Consider the following 20,236-nt stretch of genomic DNA (forward strand, 5'->3'; position numbering starts at 1 on the left):
TAACAAATTGCCAAATAAGACGTGACAGCGTAATGTTAGACATATCCTGAAGCAGTTTCAGAATCTCTTTCCCTAAAAACTTAGATGAAGACTATTTTTTATAACGGTCAGATGAATACCATCTTCCAGCTGCAAGGGGTTCACTTGTACATATTGGGGCCAGATTAAGGCTCCGACAGTCCACAAGTCATGATGGATGTCTGTGTGGCCCATTTCATTTGTGAATGACTGTGTGAAACTTTGATGGATGATGTTGCAGGTCCTGGTCGGATCCAGGAGGAGAGAATGCTGCAAGTCACTAACTTGATGCAATCTGCTGAGTTTCCTTTGATAGAATTTTCTTAATTAATGTGTGTATGGTTAAATGGAATTGACTTTGTAAAGTGCCTTAATATGACGTGTTGCGAATTGGCGCAACTTTAACAAAATTGAACTGAAACTGAAAGCTGAATCCAGAGTTGGTAGCAGATCCTCATCAGGAATCGCTTCTATGCATTTTCGTTTGTTAACAAATTATCCAAAATCTTATGCAGTGTTCTGACATACTGCTCAGGGGTTTCTCTGCAGACATGTAAAATTTAAGTGCATGCCACTGAAGAATAAATGTTAATAAAAACACTGATACAAACACAAGCAGCTGTACTTTAGGTCCGATAGCCAAACTTAGCAATACCCCTTTCTATAGACACTTTGACTTTGACCATAAATTCTTGCCAGTTTATATACAACCCAAAAGAGTGCATCATATTTAGTTTCCAAACACTAATATTTGAAAGCTGCAAATGTATGTTTTGGATGCAAAATTAATATATAATTATATTTTAAAACTTTATTTAAAAGTCTGCTTTTCTGTTATTGCAGGTATTTCATTACATGCATTCCTAGTTCTATGAAGCATAAATCGCTTGCGCCCAGATTGAAAATCCTCTATGAATAGCTTGAATATATTGACACGCGACCAAAATCCATTTATGTTTTATATCTTTTACAAAATCTGGCCTAACAGAGATGTGAAAACAATAATCATGAAAATTCTGCAAAGCAAATGTCCACATTTAGCCTTCAGGAAACCCCAGGTGGTACAACTATGGTGTGCATCTGGAGAAATTCACCTGGAAAATACTTTAATCAAAACTTTGGACTTTTCCAGACTGCACGGGAACCTTATTTAGATTATCTCAAAGCAGATTGCAAGACTGATCTAACTGGAGACTCTATTGTGGTAATGCACTGATTTTTGTGACTTTGTTTTTTTAATGACAAACATTTTGTTTTCTGAAAAATAAACAATTTCCCAGTGTTTTAAGGTTGCTAACAGTAATGATAAACCAGTAAGAGTAGATTAAAAAAGTACCTAAAGCCACAATTTTGTAGAATAAAAGCATAAATAATCGGTGCTGATTTTTACCTGATCTCACATTTTTCTGCCTCTTTTTTTAAGAGACATAAGTTCGTCACTTTTAACAAATGTTTAGTTGGAGGAAAAAACGTATAGGCTGGTTTAGAGCTGGGTAATATGGATCAATAATAATATCTCAATATTTTAAGGCTTAATGTCGATATACGATATTTATCTCAATATGCTTTTCCTTTCACAAAGTAATTATTAAAAGGCATCTCTGAATCAAAGCTTTATCCCAAACGTCTCACAGACACATTTTTTAAGAAACAACTGTATATGGATGTGAGAAATGGCTGAAAAACTAACTACTGGAATACATAAAAGTATAATTCTAACGCAACATAGACCCTCTTGATATAAATGATATTGTCTCACGTTAAAAATCTCGATATATTTCTCAGCCCTGGTGTAATGAGTGCCATGGATAGAAGGGCAAAACCTACTCCCAGTAGAATAAGATCTTGTTGTGATGAAGATATGATCAATGGAAAGGTATTCATGCCCACATAAACATGATGAGCATTAAAGGTATGTAGCCACGCTATATGCTTTAAAAAAGAAGACCAAAAATCATTTGATCATGATAAAATAAAGTTATATACACCAAGCGTCCATCTTGATAGTGTTTTGATGGTCCTTTTTGAGTCTAAATAGAATCCAGCACTGGGCGCGATGAGCAGCTATAAAAAGATGTGGTGCCATCTTCAGGCAGTATCGCAGAACTATCATAATGCCCGTTTGTTTAATTTATAAATCAGTTATCACCGAGCCTGACCCTCTGCAATGTCTCACAGTAAAGCAGCAGCTTGGCATGATCAAAGACCAATGATCTAGAACAACTTTAAGTCTCATATTAGAACCTTTGTTATTGTATACTGGTACTCAGCTGTTCTCCTCACTCACAGTTCAAATTTGAGCAGAATCAGGGATAGTTCATTTATATCATTAGTAGAAACTGAAATTCCTCCTTATGTGGAAGGAGGTGTGTTTGATATACGCAGCATTTAATTAATTATTTTTTTATTTTTTTGGCTTCTTTTTAATACAGCTTGTAGCTTGGATTTTTGAGTCGTGTTTTTTTTTTTTCATATCAAACTGCTGGCCGCATTTAAAGGTGTTATATTTGCTGGATTAAATCATGAAACTGGTTTCTTCCGGCGGCTGTGGTGGTGCATTAGCGATTGCTGTTGCCGTTTTGCAAGATGGCACCATTTTGAGCCTTTTGCGGTGGAGCCGGCGTCTTCTCTCCACGAATGCTTGCGTTTCCCCTTCCCACCATCCAAAATATGTATATTAGGTTAACTGGTCACCTTTAAATCAATTTCAGTGTCAGAATGTGTGCATGGATATCACCCTATTCTTTAAGGCTGGCCTGTGATGGACAGCTGATCTGTCCACAGTGTACTCTGCTGCACTGGATCCAGCAATCCTGCAAGGATTTACCGGTTGAAGGGAACATATGCATGGATGTTGGTATAGTTGATTTAAATATAGAAATCTCACAGGGAACGTGGGTTTAGCATACATAATTGACAATATAATAAAAAACAAAAATTATATAAATTCCATTGTTTAGTAAAATTAACTAATTTTAAAACTTAACATGAGACCCTGGCTGCATGTTCACCTGACACATGGTGTCAGTGTTGTGCTGGAGAACCTTTCAGAGCTTCACACGGAAATTGCTTGCCTGAACTGCATTCCTGAGGTTCAAAGTCTTTACCCCACCCACATTTTTTTAAATCACGAACAGCAGGTATCATCATGACCCTTTCATGTGTCGTAATGTACTCTCAACTGGGAGGGACTTATGTTGTTTTACACATACACAGCCCTGTGTTCATTCAAAACGGTTGTGTGCCACAGGAAAAGCAGTGATACCTCAGAGTTATATATGGGGGCCTATCTCCAGCGGTGTTTGGGCGAGAGGCGGGGTACACCCTGCAGGTCACCAGTCCATTACAGTGCAACACAGAGACAGAGCAAACGACCAAGCATACTTACATTAGGGGCAATTTAGAAAGACCAATCAACTTAACTGTCTTGTTTTAAGACTGTTGGGGGAAGCATCATAATCTTTTATTAAAACCATTTTTTCTCCTGTAGAGCTAAATTAGACTTTTTGGAAGCTTAATGACTTCCCAGTTGGGATATACAAATGAAACATTGCTTTGCTATTCAAAGCGTTTTCAGAGCATTTTTAACTGTGCTACTATGTAACGTTTGAATACTGCATAATTCCAGAGGTGGAGAATCCGGTTTCAGGAAAGTAATAACCCTGCTTGGTTTTGCTTCATTCTCTCTTAACCAGGTGATTTTAGTCACTGTCTATGCTGTGGAGCTGGAAATGCAAATGGTTGGAATCTCCTTCTAAACAGATTCTTTAATTTTTTTTTTAGAGTTTACATTTTGATACTTTTTATTTATTTATTTAATGGCCCAAATTGTTTGTTGAATTATCATCGGGAGGTCCAAAAAAAGGAAAAAAAAAGGAAAAAAACAAAGCAACTTGACTTGTTTTCAACTACGGAAAACATGTCCAGTTGCTTTGTTTTTTACTTTTTTTGGAAAGACCATGACCTGGATGACCGAGAATCATCACCAGCATCATCGGGAGGTTTACTGGGTTATGGTATTTTACTGGGGCACTGAATCAGCCACTTCAGTTCACTTACAGTCAAAATGTTTATGTATGATGTATTACCAAAATAAAACAGGTGAGGTTGTTCGAACCTAACCATTATGTTACATTATCTTTATAAACTACAATGGTTGATAAAATTCCAATAATTTTAATGTAGCCTACACTGTAAAAAAATAAACTCAACATTTATTTTCACAGTGTACAAACAACCCACCAGTCTGTAATATAAATATGGTTCTGTGTTCACGCTTGACAGCCAAGGCATCACCTTGAGTATGATGTTTTGCATATTAACACTTTCAAAATGTCTTGCCTTCGCTGGTGCGTTAAGTCTAATATGCTTAATATATATATATATATATATATATATATATATATATATATATATATATATATATATATATATATATATATATATAATTGTGCTCCTGTGTTGGGCTTCCAAGAACATTAATGGGGGAAAACAACTCAAGCTGCTTCTGAAAGATAAAGCAAACAGCTGGTAGGTTTGCATTCCCCCCTCCTTCCTCTATAGGAGCGCTCGAAGCTGTTTCTGGAAAACGGCGCCTAGGTACTCTCTCTCTCTCTCTCTCTCTCTCTCTCTCTCTCTCTCTCTCTCTCTCTCTCTCTCTCTCTCTCTCTCTCTCTCTCTCTCTCTCGGCGGCTGGAAGAGACAAGACAGCCGTGTCGGTGCCAAGGAGGAGGAAGGCGTAGACTTCCTCTTGACATTTCCTTCACTTTCATACTAACCAAGTTTGGTGCAAGCTTTGCTCCTAAACCAGGATATTATTTTTCCTTGCTTTGTGTTTTTACCTTCAACAGCAGAGAAGATTTCTCTTTTTTTGTCCCTAAAACATCTTAACTTCTGCAGACATGGACTGGGGAACGGATCTTTGGGTGAGATGACAGCTGACAACCATTCTGGGATCTTTCTTGATAGGAAAAAAAAAAAAAAAACAGCTTTAAAATATCTCCTAAGTCTGTAGTACCTGCTTTTGTTTCTGAAGACACATTATGTAATGTTCTTTAACGTGGAGAAATTCTAACCCTAGAGCAGATTACTTCTTTACGGAACTCTTTCTGTCCAGACTCCCGCAGATACGGAGATTTCGCAACTTCTGCATACCTCATCATTAGCAGGGGTAGTAAAAGCACGGTTTATGGCTCTCTCTGCTGACAGGAAGCTATGCACTCTTTACACTGTTGTTGGTGTACTTTATCAGCCTTTTCTAGCAAGCCTTTCTTGCTCTTTCTTGCTCCTTTCTTCACAACCCCCCTCAGGGATCAAATCTTCCATAGAAAAGACAGTTTCAGTTGGATATCTAGGTAACATTCAACAGGTTAGAAAAGCCCGATATTACACACAACTTAATAACAACAGTGCCATCTATGGAGTCTAAAGGGCGAAGACGTGTTTACTGTAGTGTAAAAAAGTTGTTTTTTCCCCCTTTTTTGTCACGCTTAAATGTTTCAAATAATCTAGACTCAAAATGAGATAAAGACAATGGTCAAATAACAATCCAATTGTAAAATAATCAAAATTTTTAGGGGTAAAAAAACTCTAGTCAAACCAACCTGGCCCTGTGTGAAAAAGCAATTGCCCCCATTGTTGAATCATGAATTGATTGTGGTTACCGGCATTTTTTTGCTTGTTTGTTTGGAAATTGAGTTCGGTTTCACCAGCTGCACCCATATCTGGTTACCGCTTGAACTGTGGAAACACGAAATCACTTAAATGGAACCTGTGTGACAGCATGAAGTAGCCAAAAAACAGCTCACGTACCAACATATCATTGTAAAATTTTAAAACTCTTGAACACATAAGAAACAAAGTAAGTGAGAATGAAAAGGGCTAAAAAGTCATTTTTTGAATCCAGCGAACCACCGCGAGAGCGCTTATCCACAAATTGAGAAAACACAGAACAGTGGTGAACCTTCTCAAGAGACAACCAAAATTACTCCATGAGCGTACTGAGAACTCATCCAGGAGGTCACAAATAAGTCAGAGCCACATTGTTCAAAAATTCCTTTTCTAGGTTTTTATGGCACTAGTGGCTTTTTTTTTTTTTTTACAAAGTAGGCTGACCGGAAAGGAGTTTTAAAGGGGGGGGTGGGCATGTTGTAAAGGACCTCAGGTCGGAATTGAATCCAGATTAGTTGTAATGTGGTCCAATGTCTCCATTGATGGGTCACGCTCACTACCGCTGCGCCACTGGAGCATGTCCCTAGTTTAATCAACAAATTGTTTAATCAAAAAAAACTTTTTTACTGAAAAAAGGTGAGAAATTGACAAATGTTTCATCATAGTTACCTAAAATGGCAATAATAAAAAGTAGTTTGAGGCAATAGTTTCATCCTGTAACAAGTTAGTTTTTCTTGCTGTAATTACCAGTAACCTGGATATAAACTGGTATGTATCAAGTTAAAAAAAGACACATATTTTAAAGACTCCAGTGACACTTTTGTTCATGGTAAATGGCTTGTACTTGTATAGTGCTTTATCAAGGCTGACAACTCCAAAGCACTTTACACTACAGTGAGTCATTCAGCCACTGACAGTGGTGAGCTATGTTATTAGTCACATCTGCCCTGGGACAGAAACCAGGCCACACATCGGTGCCACCGGGCCCTCTGACCACCACCAGCAGGCAATTCAGATGTCTTGCCCAAGGACTGAGATGGTCTAAGCAGGGGATCCAACCGGCAACCCCCTAATTGTAGGACAAACTCCCTAACTCCCACGCCACTGTCGCCCCCCAAGTACGAAATTGATCAAACTCCCAATAGAATAAAATGTCATGGTCAGTTGTGGGGTTTTTTAATCGGCCATGATCAAATACAGTTTTTTATGAGCAAAGATAACAGGAGAAAACAAAATGATTTATTAGCTGAACAGCTCACGTAAATTAGCTGACATAAGCTATGTAACACATGCTGGGTGATGACATAATCAGTGCGCTTTGTGAATCACGTTAAGTCCTTCAGCTATGCTGTTAAATGTTTTAAAAGATAGGTTGTTCATATTGGAGCTTTGAAGTGCGTTCAGAATATTTAGGTGATGAACTACAAACATAAATTGGTTAATTTTAACCTGGTTGAACTGGATTTAGAATCAGTTCTTGAGTTCTTAATCAGTTCTTCTTTTGTTTTTGACTTTTTTTGGAAGTTCTTAAGGATTAACAGGGTGGACTTTGCCTAAGGCTTGCGTTTCAAATGTGGCTTGAATGCTACATGGCTGTGCAAATTCTCAGCTACCTGGGTCATCATGGCAGCACCAAACAGGGTTAAGTTGGAAGCAACCCGACTTTCAGACTTTCGGTCAGTTTTTCTGAGAACATTTAGTCAACTCTGGCGGCTCACACTTGAGCTAAAGTGCTTTCATTCTCCCTTTCTGTTTTGAAGTGAAAAGAAATACACCACTACATAGTTTCTTTAACACTGATAGGTTTAGATGAAATTGTGAACTTTCCACATTTCTAAAAGTTTTCATGGTCCCAATTAAGAAATTTTTTTTCTTTCTTTTTTTAAGATTTGTCATTCCTAAAATTCTAACAATTTAGCTTCTAGCGATCACTATCAAAGTCACATTTTTAAAAATGTAAACATGACAAAATTTCTTAAAAAATACATTTTTACTGTCCTTGTATGTATTGTTAAAGGTGCATGAGGCAACTGAATATCATTTATTTTGCTTCCCATACATGCCGTAATACACGACGTGTCTGACGTGTAAAAAGAGTTAACCTCTATTTACAATTAGTCAGTTTATGAGAGTGATTTGGCCCGAATCCTCTGGATGTGCATGTGGGTGTGAGGCACTGCACGATCTTGTTCACCTACCTTCTTTATTGAATCTCTGTCATCATCGACGGACTAGCATGAGAACACGAGCAAACTTCAATATTTATAACTTTATTACCTCAGAAAATTACGCCTCTTAACAAAAGATCTGTGTAGTTACAGTGGCAGATGCTTTTTTCTCTTCTCCCTTCCACGTGCACAACACTGGTGTAATTTCAACTTGTCACCAGAGGGGGAAAACATTTGCAAAACCTCTGGAACCTGCGCTATGTTCCTTTAAGAGAGTAAAACGTTTCTCCATCTTTAGTTACTAATAAAAAATATGACTTCATTACACACTTTTCAACAACCAGGTCATATATGTATCATACGTTTGTAGCTCTTCACTGTAGTTTCAGTTCCAGTTTGTAAACATATACCTAAAAAAACTTCAAATTATTGCTCTCATTTGATATTTTCCCCCTTCCTATATCATTGCATTAGTTTCTTCTTGCTGTTACCACCCTGCAACGGGTTCTGGTAACAGAGCTGTTTAGCATCTTTATAGTGTAAGCATAAGAACTATTTTCTTCAAAGCTCACCAAAGTCACCTTTGAGGAAGAATAGGCATTTGGAAATTATTTATCTCTTTTATATATCTCTATTGGCAATTTATTATTATTTTTTAAGGATTTTCAATCTACTCTTCCTTTTGGACAACAAGAGGTGCAGGTGTGTGTAGCTGGTTTTAAGCGCTCTAACCTTACAAAATGTTGACACGAGGTCATTTGGGTGCCAATAATTTCCAAGCAATGAACAGTTTGTAGTGTTTTATGGAAACATATTTTATTATTTGACATGCTTTCTTGAAATTTACCAGTCTTGTAGGATGTGCTTTCTTTGCTTGTTAATTCATGCCCCTCAGTAAACACACACATAACTTAGAGATTTTGTGTCACATCCGGACAATTTATCCATATTTGACCGTGTAGGTGAGATTTAAGTTTCAACTCTTTCCCAACCAACAAAATAACAAAAAAATAAATAAAGCCATCAAAACGTTTAAGGAGATTTATATGACATATTTAGCACTTGAATCGGTTACTTCGGTACAATTTGATAGCTTCTATATGAAGCATTAGCCCAAACTTCATTGATCCACCTGTTCCGAGCTGATGAAGAGGTTTGTAATTGAATTTAGTCACAAGGGATTAATTAAATGCTTCTTAAGCTGTTGTCACCTTCATTCTCCTTGGCCGTCGTGTTGTGTTTAGATTTCAAACAGCGGCTGCAGCAATGTTAACTTCTGAGTGGTTGTCAAACCTTTAGGTACAGGGCAGGCCAGACGTTTACCGGTGCCAAAATCATCAGAAAGGTCATTTTAACTTTAGTTGTTTGACATTTGACAAATTCTTTTTTTTAAAGGTGACTGATAATACAATATAGAAAAATCACTGATGAAAAAAGGAAAACTGTTTTTTTTTTATTTATGGGAAATTCTCTGATCAGGGAAAAAACCAAACATACAGGTTATATGTATGCAAACACCCTCTCAAATATTTGGATAATTGTCCTGAAGCAAGCTACCACTCAAATATTGGCTTTTTGCAGCCATCACCAAGCTTCTGGTATGATTTTAGTTTGTTGTTTGACAACTCTTGTAGGTAGAATTGGCAAAACTCAATTTAAATGGTTTCTTGACAAAATGATCCATACATTTTAATAGAGTTAAGGTCAGAGCCATTCCAAGAGCCCATTTTTTTTACCATGGTTTATCTGTTCTTAATCCAGACTTGATCTGCGATTGGGATTATTGTCCTGTTGGAACACCCAGTTTCCTTCAGCTTTCAACCATCAATGCACCAGTACAGCAGGCCCACAGTACTGTGCTGCCACTACCATGCTTGGAAGTTGGTACAGTGTTTTCAGATTTGAAAGCCTTATAATTTTGGCTGAGTAGTTTAGCCCTTGTGTCGTCTGACCATAAAACTGTTCACCTGAAGGCATATGGGCATAAGGTATCGGTTTTGGAACAGGGTTACATTGATTGCCACCCTTTCAGTCTTTGATGATCTATGGTGGTTCATAGTTTTCCAGTTCATTTCAGGCTCGAGCCTTGATGGTTTCTGGGTTGTTCCTGAACACCAAAACTTTTCAGTTTCCTTTCATCTGACGGGCATATTTAAATGGCAATTTAGACAGAATTTGGTGTTCCAATAGGACGCAAATCAAAGACACATCAAAAGGAAAACGTCAGTCTTCCAGAGTGTTCTCCACAAAGCCCCAACCTCAACCCCAATGCAATTTTAAACCAGCCAGGAAAAAGCCAATTATCATATACAAATTATGCCAAGTAGATTGGTCAAATATGCAGCCCAGAATTATGCTAGAAGTTTGTTGAAACAATTCAATTCAGTCCTGTTCACAACAAATTAAATCTAAAATCACTCTACATGACAAACAGATCCAAGCTAGATCCAGCAATGTATATATAATTTTAATTGAACCACATAGAGAGATTCGGTGTCGCCCTGTGGCGGTGTAGTGAGCTAAGTCTGCTTCTTTGGAAATGGGAACCTGCGTTTGACCACGGTTGTGTCAGTAAGAGCCTCCAGGGTAAAAACTCTGGTGTGTGCAGGCTGAAATTATTTCCTGTGCTGACCCCTGAATAAAGGAGCAAATGAAAGGACTTGCTCACATAGATTAATTTCATTCAAATGTTATGCCAGTTCTGATATAATCCAGTCAGGCTCAGTTTATTACACAAATTGGTAACAATTTTAAAAAGAAAACTACGCACAACAAAATATTCTATATATGAGACGGAGCTCATTGTATTGTTTCTCCTCAACAATTCCTCCTATACAGGAAGAAGTCTCCTACAGAACAGATCAGTGCACAGAAACAAAGATCCAGAACCAATGGTGCAGGGGGACTTTCTATGTTGAAGAACAAGTAAATAGTAAAGCGGTGCAGCTTACTAAGGGACATTTAATCAAACAAAAGAGAGGTTATATGTTTATATCTTAACCTCTGTTTATAATTTCATTGATTTTATTTTTAATGTAATTTAGCCCACTTTGCTGCATCATTTGTTTTTAGTAAACCACACTAATAAGAGGCTTTTTAAGCAGAACAATTGATTTGTGTTTGTGAAGTATGTCTGGAGGCAGTTTTGAAATGTAATTGGTTCCACCTGTTTGACCAAAAACCCTGGTGAAAAAACCAAGAGCGGATAAGAAACAGTTTACCAGCAACTGGCAGAACCGGTCTTGCCATTGTGAAGTTTTTTTTATTATGATTCAGATGAGGCAGAATAAGCAAAGACCAGAAACATTTCTGCGGCTGCCAGTATTCTGCGTCATAATGCGAGCCGCAACGTGTCAAACTGGTTCCAGGGTTCTAAGCAGCCCCAGAGACGGTCAGTCACAGGGTGGAGGTAGACTGAGCTAATGGTTATCTCATTCCTGAGCTCTCTCTCGCGAACAAAATTTCCTCTTTTCGCACAAGCATGCAGAGGGAGAAAAGTTACAGTATGTTCCTACGCAGGAGTGATATAGCTCAGACATTCTCCGGGTTAATCTTTCTATCAACACCAGCCTTTGCTTTGCTTTTCTTTTCTTTCTAGCCAACTGATTTCCCTGATTGCTTTCCTTCCTGGTACAAACATGCCGCTCCATTGTCCTCCCTTGTTCTCTGCTCCTGCTCGTTTCTCTCTCACTGCCTGTGTCCAGCTCTGCCTTATCCACACCGCCACTAACTGTGTTAATCTGTGATCCCCATTTAGATTTTCACCTTTCGGACACCTCGGTATCTGTGTTTACGGCTCCGTTAAACAGATTTTAATTTTTATTATTTCACTCGACACAAACAAGCAAGGGATCCACCCCGAGTCTCCGCGTCATCCTATATGTGTGCAGTCAGCTCGGTTTTGTGGAGGTCTGTTTTCAGAAAGCCCTTGAGCGGGTGTTGTTATCCAGCGCTGTGGGGATAAAAGCCAAAGGGTGCAGTGAGAACAAATGCTACCTGTCCAACAAGTTTCTGTGTTTTCAGCAGGGTATTGTGTGTAAATAGACAAGAGTTGAAGGCTGAAAGGAGAGTACTGTATGTGGGTCCTTTACTATTACACCTGTGAACTGTTTGTTTAATGTGCTCACAGAAGGTCTTAGGTTCCTACTATGTTTTGCAAGCTGATTAGAAAACCCCACAATCCACTTAAAAGAAATAAGCACTGTTGTCCATGAAAGAACGCATTGCGTACATCTCCTAAAAGAATCTAAGCAGCCTGACAATTTCCTGCGAAGTACACACCCCATAACTGGGCAGTGTGTCGCTGTTAAACATTAAACTAACTTCCTCGGGGAAAAGCTGCGTGTTACATGTGTTAACCTAATGGTGAGTCTCACAAGAGGTATGTAATTGCTCTGGGCTTTTCCTTCTAGGACCAGAATGATGTCATCGACAAGCACACTCAGTCTGGCCTTGACCTGCTGGAGCGTTACATCAAGTTTGTAAAGGAGCGGACGGAGATAGAACAGAGCTACGCCAAGCAGCTCAGGTGTGCTAAGTGTTTTCTTTCTCTCTCTCTCTCAGCGGTTATGTGCAGTGTTCCCAGCAAAAGTATTCAGAGCATGTTCTAATTTTGTCACATCAACTGCTTTAAACTTCAACGCCTTTTAGTGTGATTTTATGTGAGAGGCAAACATGAAACAAAGCTATGACTATGGCTGGAAGATAAAGGATTCCTGTTTTTCAGCTTTTCAAAAATCAGAAAGGTGTGCACGTATTCATCCCCTGGATCTAATACCTCTAAAAACAATCTGGTTCAGCCGGTTACCTTCAAAAGTCACATATTTTTTAGTCAGAGAGCTTTAGTGACACGACACTCTTATGAAGATCAAGAAAAATACCAAACAGGGGATAAAACAGGGATAAAACTTAAAAAGTTTGATGCAGGGTTAGGTTCTAAATAATATCCCATCGGAAAACAGAGTGTGGAATAACTGGAGAATGTGGGTTAGGAGAATGTTCATCTGAGATGCAGCCAAGAGACCCACGGCGTTTCTGGAGAAACTGCAGAAATCTGCAGCTCAGATGGGAGAATCTGTTGACAGGACAACTATTAGTCGTACACTTCAAAAATCTGGCTTTTATAGAAGAGAAGCAAGTGATACCCTGTTTCTTCTTTTTTACAAGTAATGTACAGGACACATAAAACATGTGGAAGAAGGTGCTCTCAAAGTCAAATTAAACTACATGCAAAACTGAAAATATGACAGAAAACCGGCACTGCATGTAGTCATGGTGGCAGCATTATACTGTGGGGATTTGTTTTTTCTCAGCTTGGACAGGTTTAGTCGGGTTTTATGGGAAAATGCTAAATAAACAAAAGGTAAATTATAAAAGGCTGTAAAAGATGGAAGTTCACCCACCAGCTAGAGAGGTGTACAGGCAGGGCCACAGTGAAATGGTTTAGCTTAAAACGTGTTCCAAAGTCCAAACCTGAATCCAACTGCGACTCTGCGGCAAGACTCAAAAACATATGTCCACAGACTCTCCATCTGATCTGTCTGAGGATTTTTTTTACACCCTAGACTGGGCAACATTTTTAGACTTGAACTCTTTTCCCCAAAGACGTGCAACTGAACATGCAGCAGTGAGGGGTTCAAAGTTACAACTTTTGTGGGTGATCGCAAATACTGGCCTCGCTTTTTTTCCCCAACATTTCTATCGTTAAAATATTTTGAAAAAACACTTACCTTACTTTACACTTTACAATTATGCACAGCTTCCTTTTGATCTGTCATCAATTCCCAATAAACCACATTGAAATTTGGGGCAGCAACATTAAGGATTTTGACAAAGTTAGAGGGGATGAACATTTTTGAAGGGAACTGTACATCTTTAGTGAACAGATTCATTGATACTGCCGTATGACTATCAGCTTAGTTTCTGTTTCTTCCCTAACAGGTCCCTGACAAAGAAGTACTCCAAAAGGGGAAACAAAGAAGAGCAGGAGTGCAAGTAAGAGAACAGATCACTGATTGAGAACATGCATACTTTTGGTTTTCTTTTCTTACCCTTCATTTTGGTTTTGAAACAGCTTGATGGCCACTTTGATTGTTACTGGCACACTTAGACTTCTATTAAAATAAGAAACCTGTGAAAGAGCCATAAAAATCAATGTAATCAAAAGGCAAAAAACCGATATTAAACTTCCATGCCAATAAGCTTGCGAGGCAGAGAGGGTGTCTGTTTTTAAGGAAAATTGCACTTTTAGATTATTTCAGTTACCTTAACATTTAGATATCCTCTGAAGACGATTGTGTATTTGGCTGGAGTCAAACCAAATTAGTCATACTGCATGTTTGCCAAGAAGTGCTGTCATTTACAACAAATGGAAGCAATTACTAATTTCCATAACATATATCTCATAAGTATTCGTGTCATCTATTTGGAAGAATTTCTGCTTTAGAAAGAGTCCGAAGAGGTTTGGCCATGTGGGAAGGTGTTTTGGATGCAGTCCAGAGAGAGGAGGCCTCTGGGCTGACCCAGACCTCGCTGAACAGATTCTATGTTGCAGCCAGCTTGGGAACGCCTTGTTATCCCTCCTGAAAGAGCTGGAAACAGCAGCCGGGGATATGAGGACAGGGAGTTTTTTTCTCTCACAGTTGTGCTTATGCAGCTTGTTCTAAAATAATTGAGAAAGTAGATAGGAAGTTACCGTAATAATGACATCCTACTGTATGTATTGTAAGTTTGTTAACACTCATGGAACATGCAATATGTACAGTGCCCCTGGGTAAAGATGTGCAAAAAATTCTGGAAATAAATTAGTCTTTTGTTGCAGTAGCATAAACTCACATGAAGCATGTTTAGAAAATTCTTACCTTTTAATCCGAAGATAATCTTCACCCAGTGGCCTTTCTTCCCTTTTTTTTTTTTTTTTTTACAAAATCACAATCTCTTTAAAACAGACGGAAATAAAGCAGTTTTGTAATTGATACTATTTATTTATAGATTTTCAGGAACCAGGACTTCCCGTTCACATACATATGTCTCGAGGATTATTTCTCTCGGCCTACTTTCCAATAGAAGCATGCCATTTAAGAAAAGGCAGATGTGTTGATGTTCAAAAGTCAGTAAATAGGTAGAAAAAAATGGCAAAACTTGCTACAGTCTGCTGTTATATCTGTAGCAATAATTAAAGAGTTTAAATGAACTACGACTGAGTTTGATTATCTTGCGAGGCAGGAAAAGTTGGTACAGAAATATCACAATCCTGCTGCTGCAAAGCGTGCTATCTTGATGTCTCATTGGGAATAATGGGCCGTAAACGAAAGAATGTCACCCATTGCTGTCCAGTTAGCACTCCTTTAAAAGTAAAGATGGTATTATAAAAATGTAAAGCATGTCTCTACTGAGCACAGTGCAGGCTAGCAAAACCACACTAGGCTAATTAGCATGTTAGCATTAGCTCTCAGCTAGGGACCAGACGTCCCCGATTTCCGGGGACATTCCCCGTTTTGGATTACCTGTCCCCGGAAATGTCCCCAAATTCAGTTTATCAAGATGGACTAAAAAAGTTTAATGCAGCAAGAGGCATTTACGCTTCCCTGAAATAGGCACATTGTTTCCCATTTTGGGACAAAAAGTTATTTCTTATCTTCTAATCTTATTCAAACTCTTCTAAATTCAGCATAGACACTTATTTTATTTTTTATCATTATTATTATTTAACCAGAAAGTCCTACTAAAGATTTGCCATGTTTTGCTTTAGTCTTTCCACCACTATGCACAACTGTCTTTTAAAGAAAGAACAAAGTCTTTTAAAATTATCTTTTGTTTATAATTGGCACATTAAATTTATTAGAATACTTGTGATTGAAGTACAATTTAACGTAGGATTTCGCTAAACATTGTTAGCTGAAATAAACGTACATGAAACAGATCCTCAACATGTCCTCAATGAGAACGATGATAAATAACACAGACAACCTCGTATCTGTAATATTCAATATATTCACCAGCAGCAAGGTAACAGTTGTTGCTTTTTGTTTTAAAAGTGGTTAAATGAAGTTATTCATTTCTGTGTTCATCCTGAAACCATGGTATTTTAACTCAAGGTTTTAGGATTGTGAAAATCACCTCGTAGTGCTGGCCCTGCAGTGCTCCCTGTTTGAGTTATGGAAAATTACAGAGGGATGATGTTTTTCTGATTGCGTCCAAGTTTCAGAGTTAAATGTAATCGATTGGGATGAATCACTTGTGCAGATGTTTGTACTTTCCTTTTTTTTCCCGGACGCTCTGTGAGCTGAATACGCCTAATCCGCTGTAGCAACAACTGTTCCGTTATGTATTTTTTGAGACAAACACATAAAGTAATCATCACTGATTGTCGTTAATCTAACCTTAATAGACATGACTTTATAACATTTGTTAAAAAAAAAAAAAGACATGACTTTATGTGGTTTTGAGGTGCAATTTCTTTGGCTTCACTGTAATTGTTAGGGGCCAGTTTGATGTTCAGAGTTTGTTCTGCAGCTAAAAAGCAGTTTTGGCACATCTGTTTTTCAAAGTGGCTAGAACGCTTACTGTTCTTGGCGAGATATTTGCTTTGACAGCAATAGGCAGAGGGACAGCAAGAAAGTCTCTGCTTCCAGAAGCCTGACTGTAGGCAACTATGCTCTGCACTTAACGTAGACCGATAATGTTGAGTCACAGAAAACGTCATCAATACGTTTATGGCGTAAATAAACACTTGGTTTAATATAGTACACTGCAATAGAGGTTTTAGTAAATTATAATTTACGACAAAAGGTAATTGAGTTGACATTGTGATTCAAAACATGAAACTCATGTGTCCCGAAATAATGCAATATGATCAACTTTAGGTTTTCTCATGAACTGATTGGCTCAGTATTACTTGTTTTTCACAGAGACAATGCTTTATTTTATTTTTGTTTCTTTATTTTATTGAATTTTAACCAGAATCTAAAGAATAAAGTGTTTGAAAATAAGATGTTTCCGACATTGTGGGCAAAAATGTATTATATAGATGATTTACACACATATATTTCAAGTGTTTCTTAATTTATTTAATTTTTTTATTTTTCTACTTAGAATATTTATCAACCAAAAAGGATTTTGAGGACAGATATTTTAGGTTTCTGAAAAGGTATCTATCTTGGTTGGGGCTCCTTTTGCCACTGTGGCGTGGCATGAAGGCGATCAGCCTGTGGCCCTAGTGAGGTGGTATGGAGGTCCAGGTTGCTTTGATAGAGGCTTAAGATGCTCTATAATGTTTAGGTCAGGCCAGAATGTCTGTCTATCAAGCACAATTATACAATGGATATTTAAATCAGGTATGAGTTCTTTTGGCAGTGAGGGACATGGCCACCAAAATCATTGTTGTCCGTGGTGCCTTAATTCTGGACCTCAAGCTACCGGGGCCCTGATTAATAATTTTATTTACATATTAACAGACAGCTGTAGACCACTGAGCAACAGTCCAGCTATTTCTATCCTTATTCCAGGTAAGAAGGCTGTGGTATGGCTCTTATAGCACTGACTGAAGCTGCAGTTCATACTATGCGAATGTTCCCCAAACTCTTGAATGGGCTTTATGTCACAGGCTGTGGCAACGCCTGTTGCTTGTCAAGCCTTTTCTTGCACACTCCTTTCACTCAATTTTCCATTGATATGCTTTGATGCAGCATTCTGCGAGCAGCTACCTACTTTATTAAATTACTGTTTTATGGCTTACCTTCCTTATGGAGGATGTCAATGGATGTCTGCTGTTAAGTCAGCAGTGTTCTTTATGATTTTATAGGCTGTAACAAACAGTTATGTTATAAAACAAAATGGTTAATTAGTCTTATGTAACACTGATACCTCCTTAGACTAACTCTATAAATAACTGACTGCAATGAATCCATGTTATGAGTTTCCCTTTTTGCGTTTAATTAGTTAACTAAATAGTTTTTTTATTTATCCAGTTATCTGAGATGCACCTTTAACTTTTGCCTTGCAGTGTTTCTCTGATGTAGTGCAGTATGTATAAATACATATAATGTCATTACCATGAAAGTACTATGAAAGGTACAGCAGGTTGTGTAGTCATGCATGTTAACATTGTTTTTTTCAATTAGAAAATATTCTTTGTTTACTTTGTTCCGCCATGAAATTGTGGAGTGTAACTCTAAAGTGAAAATTTGACTATTTTTTTTTAGTAACTGTCTTCTTTTCCGCTTTATTCCTATTGTAGATTCAGCAATCATGCATCCTTCCAGGAGATCCTGAATGAGCTGAATGATTACGCAGGGCAACGGGAGATCATTGCAGAAAATATGACGGCCAAAATCTATGAAAAACTTACCAAAGACCTGCAAGACTTCAAACAGGAACGCAAAACGGTGAGGGAGGAAGGGGAGGGAGGGAGGGAGGAGCGTGGAAGTTTGAAATCAATAATCAAGAGTTGTTGATTCCTGATTCCGGATCACTGAATTTTGCAGCGTTGTCATCCAAAGCTACACCAGGCTCATTGCGTCCTCTTTGTTTTCAGCACCTGTCTGATGCCAAGAAGGCCCAGCAGAATCTAGAAAGCAGCTTTAAACACCTAGAAAGTGTGAGTCAAATGTTTGTTTTCTAAGATGTTCAAAATATTCAAACAGCTAAACTTTGCAGACCAGAAAACACCTGTTCATGATTTATTTCATCTCTTGCTTATATTTTATTCTATACACATTTTTGTATTTTGTTATTGCGTTTCTGTTGCAGGCGGCCATTTATGTGTTTATTGAACAAATGATCCAATTATCCCATAAAGATTAACCAGCTATTTCTTTGAGAGCTCTTTAACTTTTTCTTTAGACCAAAGTCAAAATGTTAGTTACAAAAGTTGAATGTTTGACTGCTGTTATTTATTTTAAGTCTCATAATTAATTAATTTATTTATTTATTTTAAGTCTCATGATTAATCTGAAATGTTGATCATTTTCCTAAGCTCTAAAAGTGGAGGGTGAAGGCGCCCCCTGGAGTTCCAGTATAGGCAAACAGATTTGATATCTTTCAGACTTGGAACTGAGCGTCTTCGAAACACATCGACAGCAAGTCAACCTACAATTTCCACAAACGTGTCCCACACAATGCATGGCTTCCTATAAGCTCTGAGCAGCTGCCCTGTTGAAGAGAAACATCACCACAGCATTGTGCTGCCACCGTCGTGTTTCACACTGGAGATGGTGTGACAAGCACTGAGCTATATAATACACTGGAGTGCTAATCGCCGTCTGTTTGAACGAGTCGCTTTGAAGCCACCAGCCGCCATATTGGTACTCCCTATTTCCCCTCAGTAACTAGGGAATATGTGCGCTACAGCATCGAATAACGAGGATTTTCTCATGTTCAGGGGGAGCTTAAAACTTTTAAAATGTCAAATGCCATATAGTTTTATGTTATGTTCTAGAAATATCAAGTACTGAGAAAGTCATGTGCTGAAATATTTTGCATTTTATTCATTTAAATATATATGTTTAACATTTATAAATATATAAATAACAATATACAAAAACATATATTTACATATGTGTATACATATATATACATATACACATGCTTATATATACATATATATATATCTAATATGAATAACATGTAAAATATTTCAGCACCTAATTTTCTAGTAGTTGATAGTGTTAGTACATCCACTGACTGTAAAATTACCTATGAAACGTTTTCACTCAGCCAGAAAACTGCTTGTTGTTGCAAGCAAATCCTATGGGATTCTGTGAGAGTAGAGAGTAGCAAGATGGCGGCCAGCGACTTCAGTTTTTCGGCAAAATCAGCACTCCAGTGTATTATATAGCTCAGTGGTGACAAGTCAGACATAAAGTGTTGCTTTTGCATCACACTTGAAGTTTTACATGTGGATCAAAAAGTCACACCTTTGGTCTCACAAATGGCAATCTTTTCCCCAGAGCGCCTTTTTTCCCTTGGGTTGCTGCGTCCCCTACCTGACAAATTGCAAACTGTTGTGTTCCTTGGTCTTCATGCTGTTGCTCGTCCACAGCTGGATTTATGCAGTGATTTGATAGTTTACACATTGATTCTAATGTACTAATTAGGAGACTCTTAAAGGAAATCAGTTATATTAGATTTTAATTAAGGTTTAAAGATTAAAGAGAGCTTAACATGCAGGCCACTTCAGCTTTTTACTTGCCAAAAAAAAAAAAGTTAAAATCCTTTTCTTTCCACTTCGCAATGCTGTGCTACTTTGTGTTGGTCTAACGCATGCCTGTAAAAAACATTGAGGTTTGTGGTCTTGAGACAAAATGTGACAAAGTTCAAGTGGTATGAATATTTTTGCAAGAATGATAATTCTGGGAGAGGTGGTATTTGTGAGATAAACT

The 20,236-nt window shown here is 37.9% G+C and overlaps 1 protein-coding gene across 2 annotated transcripts in view; it reads left to right on the plus strand.

Annotated features, from left to right (window-relative positions):
* Positions 1-4,708: 4,708 nt before the first annotated feature.
* Positions 4,709-20,236, plus strand: part of trip10b (thyroid hormone receptor interactor 10b) — a 28,490-nt gene continuing 12,962 nt past the window's right edge. For both annotated transcript variants that reach the window (XM_012882453.3, XM_012882454.3), the window contains exons 1-5: positions 4,709-4,943; positions 12,269-12,384; positions 13,797-13,850; positions 18,094-18,241; positions 18,391-18,453. In XM_012882453.3, the coding sequence (XP_012737907.2) occupies positions 4,920-4,943; positions 12,269-12,384; positions 13,797-13,850; positions 18,094-18,241; positions 18,391-18,453 (405 nt within the window). In that variant the 5' untranslated portion in view covers positions 4,709-4,919. The remainder of the gene's footprint in view (positions 4,944-12,268; positions 12,385-13,796; positions 13,851-18,093; positions 18,242-18,390; positions 18,454-20,236) is intronic.

The sequence above is a fragment of the Fundulus heteroclitus genome, chromosome 5 (genome assembly GCF_011125445.2).
Source record: "Fundulus heteroclitus isolate FHET01 chromosome 5, MU-UCD_Fhet_4.1, whole genome shotgun sequence".
NCBI classification, from domain to species: Eukaryota; Metazoa; Chordata; class Actinopteri; order Cyprinodontiformes; family Fundulidae; genus Fundulus; species Fundulus heteroclitus.